Here is a 5,175-nt window from a genome sequence, read left to right as displayed (position 1 = left end):
TTTTCCATGTACATGGAAAAACATGGAAAAATACTGCTCTTGCTCAGTGCTAATTTAATATGGCGTTTTTCCTAATTACAGACAAATGCTAATGATTAGTATTTACTTGTCTTAAACAAGTTGTTAAAAGAATTCTAAGAAATTAATTTAAGATACAGGGTTAACTAGGGAGGGTATGATAATGATATCAATATAAAAATAATCACGCACGCAGAGATTATGCTGTGTGTATACATTCTACTTTACGAAACCCAATGACGATTTTATTTACCTTTTTTCATGTCTCAAACACTTCCACTTTCCTAGATTTCCCACCTTTCAATTATTACTTTTTTCTTCTTATATTCCCCCTCTTCCTTCTCTCATTTCTCATATCCATTCCATTCATAACACACTTCTCTTCTCTTCTCTTCTCTTCTCTCTTATTCTCATTCAAAATATGGGTGAATTAGCTTACTCAAATGGCATTAATGGAGGAAATGACAAAAGCCACTCACCTCCTAATGGTTATAGGAAAAGCTGCTGGTATGAAGAAGAGATTGAAGAGAATCTTAGATGGTGTTTTGCTCTCAATAGGTACACTATCTTCATCTTTGCTTGTCTTTTTTACTTAATCACTAGTTCATGAAAAGACAATAGAAAGCCAAGGAACAAGAAGGTTCTTTTCCATTGGGTTCGACTGAGACAAGAATAAAATATTAGTCTGCACCAAAAATTTGGAGATTTTCTGTTTTTTAAGCTACAAAAAAGATAAACAATGTAGTAAAAGTTATTTGCTCTTTTTGCCTTTGGTTATGAAAAAGTTAAGCACTATGTTTGCTAAATGTTTTAAAATGATTCTACCTTTTTTTTGTGGTGGGGCTGCAGCATCTTGCATACAGGAGCTAGTCAGTATCAAGACATTGCATTGTTGGACACAAAGCCATTTGGCAAGGTAAGTTCTTAAATACTACAACAGAAACTTATCTTAACTTAAAAGAAAAATAAACCAGAAACTTAATTATCTACTATTTTGCAGGCATTAGTACTTGATGGAAAGCTTCAGAGTGCAGAAACAGATGAATTTATCTACCATGAATGTCTTGTTCATCCAGCTCTTCTTCACCACCCTATGTACATCATCTCTATCTTGCTAAGTTTAAATAGCACTTAAAACTTATTTTCATTATCTAATTTTAATTCCATTTTGTAGGCCAAAAAATGTTTTCATTATGGGTGGAGGAGAAGGGTCTACTGCAAGGGAACTTCTCAGGCACAAGACTATAGACAAAGTTGTAATGTGTGACATTGATGAGGTATGTTACCTTTCATTTTATTTTTTTTTATTTCTTTCAATCTCAAGTGGTTTAAACTTAATGTGTAAATGTTGATGGAAGCAGGAAGTGGTGGAGTTTTGCAAATCATACCTAGTTGTAAACAAGGAAGCTTTCCATGATTCGAGACTTGAAGTCGTCATCAATGACGCGAGGTTATTTCTGCTACTAAGATTAATTTGATATTGCAGACATTATGATAATGATCGGTTCTAAATTTTATACTTGTGATATTGCAGGGCTGAACTAGAAGGCAAAGAAGAGAGGTATGATATAATAGTTGGAGATTTGGCTGATCCAATAGAAGGAGGTCCTTGCTATAAGCTTTACACTAAAGACTTCTATGAACTCAGTCTCAAGCCAAAACTGAAGAAAGGTGGAATATTTGTGACACAGGTAAAGTCGTGGAGAATATAATTGTATCGATAATATATATTAAAAACTCGCTAGAGTGAAAGAAATAGAATTCATGATTTGAAATTGTTGTTGCTATTCCTATAATGCAGGCAGGGCCTGCTGGAATATTCAGTCACACAGAAGTTTTCTCATGTATTTACAACACCTTGAGACAAGTTTTCAAGTGTAAGTATTTGTTTAAGTAAAGTTATTAGTATAATTCTAATTAAAGCTCTAATTAAGTCAAATTAAATTAACCTTCTTTTTTCATGTTTGCAGATGTGGTGCCTTATTCAGCTCATATCCCATCTTATGCTGATATTTGGGGATGGGTCATGGTAGGTTTATAACTATTGATGATCAAATTTCAATGTTTTGACAAGTTTTTAATACCGAATTTAAGTATTCTATATGAAGTTTTTTCTCCTTGATCTATAACAGGCTTCAGATTCTCCATTGGATCTTAGTGCTGAAGAACTAGACATCAGAATGAGGCAGAGGATTAATGAAGAGAATAGATATCTTGATGGAAAAACATTTTTGTCATCCTCGACTTTGAGCAAAGCTGTTCGTAATTCGTAAGTGAAAAACTTAAAAACTAAAGACTCTTGTAGTAGTTGTTGTCATCAAAATATGTTCTATGATTCTCATAGATTTTGAATGACACTATTGTGCAGGCTAATCAATGAAACTCATGTATACACAGAGGGATCAGCTAGGTTCATATATGGTCATGGCAAGAATGCATAACTTAGCTTCAAATAGTAAAACAAAAAGACACACAATGCAAGTTAACAAAGGCTTTCAACTTTCAAGATATTTCTTTCATTATTATTATATGTATTTCCTTTCTGAAGTTCACTTTTTTTCTTCCTCTTGTATTATCCCTTGGCTTGTACTTTCACCACTCAAAAGGCTTCTAAGTGTTGTATCAATGAACAATCAATGGTTCCTATCTTGTTTGTGCTTCTATTTCCAAATGCTCTCTATCTATACCACTAGTCTAATATCTTGTCTAAGTGATTTTGTTTTTGTTTACTATGGTACATTAGATACTTCATACTTATGTAATCAGTTGCAACATCAATCATCCTAAACTATGTACATTTTCGTATACGAGTTTGGCAAAATCACGGTGAGCCATTGGATTTCGCGAAAGTATAAACATCAGGATCAATTCTACACCTCTAGAATTGATTTTCCTCTACCGAAATGGAAAGCAAACATATATTTAAGCAAACCAAAATATGTTTGACAAAAGCAGTGATCATAAAATTAAATACAGGTAAAGAGTTTAGCATAATTTCTGACAGAAATAATGTGATTATAATAAGTACATAACACCATTACATAAGCAATTAAGCAAACACCTTGAGGGCTAGATAATTCCTTAAACATCATAAGGTTGCTTACCAGTAAACTTAACCTCAATTGGGCTAACATTCTTCCCAATAGACCTGAAATTCACACCAACCCCTTGACGACCTGGATTAACCTTCTCTGGATAAACACCATCCTTAGGATGCAAATATTGAACTTCACCACTAGGGAACACCCTATAAAACTGATACTTAATCTTGTACTTTGACCTCAATCGAGTTCCTAAAGCCAAACACTGTTCTTTCCTAGCCAATTTGAGAAGATTAGGACCCTCTCTCATTATAGCTGCACCACCAGTTGGCATCTCAAAAATCTGTTCTTTAGGTGATTCCCATGTGATAACATAGAATTCTTCCACTTGGGCCTTACGCAATAATCCACCGGTGCTTCCACCGAAAATTGGAGAAGGTGTGTTTGGGTCTAGCTCAGGTGGGGTGAATCCAACTGGTGCTTCTTTTGTTGCTACATCGGTTGCTGCATCGGTTTTGTCTTCTGTTGCAGCAATTTTTGTTGTTCTTGGTGTGAATTTGGTTGGTTTGAGAGAGATGAAAGATAGAGTGGAGGGTTGTTTCCATGTTTTTGGAGTTGAGAGTGGTGGTGTGAAGAGAGAGGCTTGTGTTGCCATTGCCATGGTGAATGAATGAATGTTGTGAGATCAATAGTGTGAAGAATGAATGAATAATATTAGTACAAAATATTTGTGTGGATTTTTAGCATTTGAATGTGTGGTGTGAGTTTTGGTATATGGATAAGGTGATATGGTTTCAACCAATTGGATTTTCTCATTTTGATTCGATTGTCTCAAACTCTCACCCAAACCTTTTGTCAATTTTTATCTTGCCTTCTATTTTTAGAAATACAAAAATAAGGTTTATATATGTATTTGATATTTGCACTAATTAACTTTTTATTATTGTTTATTTGTTTTAATTTAAAAAAAAATTGACTTATATTATAATTGATAATATTGAGAAAATCGAATATTTAAATATATTTTTTTATCATATTTGTGAATTAGTACGATGATATAAATTACTACTTTAAGATATATCAAATAAAGAGAAGAGAAAGTTTAATAATCTCTTAGATTTCTCAAAGAAAAATTATATATTTTTACATGAATCAAACGGGGGTATTTATGCTAATAGAATTATAATTATTACACAGATGTAATAATTTATATTATTATTTTAAGTTGACATTGTAAATAGAATATTATTATTCTAAGTTGACAATACGATAGATAATTCAGATTACTATTTTAAATTGACATTTTAGTTTAGTATTTCAAAATAATAGTAAGACATGTTTTTATATAATTCTAGAATAATTAGGATTTTCTAATTTTTTATACCACTCCCCCTTTAAAATATTTATCATGGTGCTCCATAGAAGGAATGTCAAGGAGAATCTTATGGGAATATAATTTGTCTCGTTAAAAATCTTATTAAGAGAAATTCATTGGAATAAAAATCTTAATAAGGGAAAAAAAGTACAACATTATGTCCCCTTCAACCAAATGCATATATAAAATTTTGTTGCTTATGGGACAGATGTCGAACGTGATGTTTCAACAACATGTTCAACAAATTACACCAGAAATAATACATTAGCTAATACTAGATGATGGAGCAGAAAAGCAGTAAATAACATAATAGTTGTTTATCCAGTTTGGTGAAACCACACCTATGTCTAGGGGCTGAGTCCACAACCTAAGAAAATGAATTCACTATTAGTAGTTTAGTACATTTAGTCTCAACAACAAATCTTATGTTGTTCAATGTCTCTTTCTAACACTACATAATGACTTTCTATTTAGAGCATCCCCTAAATATGAGAACTTACTCGCTTTCTTCTCAATCACACAACCCGTGATTGGAGATGACAACTCAATAATCAATGTTCAATACTACCACTCAACTCTAGACAAACCTTTTATACCAAGTTACTGAAACATAGAGGTGTACATTCAGAAATAACAAGGACTCAAAAATAAACCCTAGCACTCTAAATTTTCAATTATTGCTTGGCTTCCAATGTATGTTTTGAGCTCCTTATATAGCATAATAAATCTAGGCTTTTCTCA

At 32.5% G+C, this 5,175-nt stretch overlaps 2 protein-coding genes across 2 annotated transcripts; one reads left to right on the top strand and one right to left on the bottom strand.

Moving 5' to 3' along the window:
* The first annotated feature begins 268 nt into the window (after positions 1-268).
* LOC127076815 (thermospermine synthase ACAULIS5) lies at positions 269-2,667 on the top strand. Its single transcript, XM_051018606.1, has 10 exons — positions 269-576; positions 868-934; positions 1,019-1,113; positions 1,193-1,295; positions 1,380-1,468; positions 1,553-1,709; positions 1,820-1,895; positions 1,989-2,047; positions 2,151-2,287; positions 2,387-2,667. Exons 1-10 carry the CDS (start codon positions 440-442, stop codon positions 2,457-2,459), a joined length of 993 nt encoding a protein of 330 aa, XP_050874563.1. The 5' UTR covers positions 269-439; the 3' UTR covers positions 2,460-2,667.
* Positions 2,668-2,957: 290 nt separating this feature from the next.
* On the bottom strand, positions 2,958-3,839 carry LOC127076816 (photosystem I reaction center subunit II, chloroplastic). The gene has a single exon (XM_051018607.1). It carries the CDS (start codon positions 3,718-3,720, stop codon positions 3,100-3,102), a length of 621 nt encoding a protein of 206 aa, XP_050874564.1. The 5' UTR covers positions 3,721-3,839; the 3' UTR covers positions 2,958-3,099.
* Positions 3,840-5,175: the final 1,336 nt, after the last annotated feature.

The sequence above is a fragment of the Lathyrus oleraceus genome, chromosome 4, assembly GCF_024323335.1.
Source record: "Lathyrus oleraceus cultivar Zhongwan6 chromosome 4, CAAS_Psat_ZW6_1.0, whole genome shotgun sequence".
In the NCBI taxonomy this organism is placed as follows: domain Eukaryota; kingdom Viridiplantae; phylum Streptophyta; class Magnoliopsida; order Fabales; family Fabaceae; genus Lathyrus; species Lathyrus oleraceus.
Note: the sequence above shows the minus strand (reverse complement) of the source record. Positions and strands in the feature narration are given on the sequence as shown.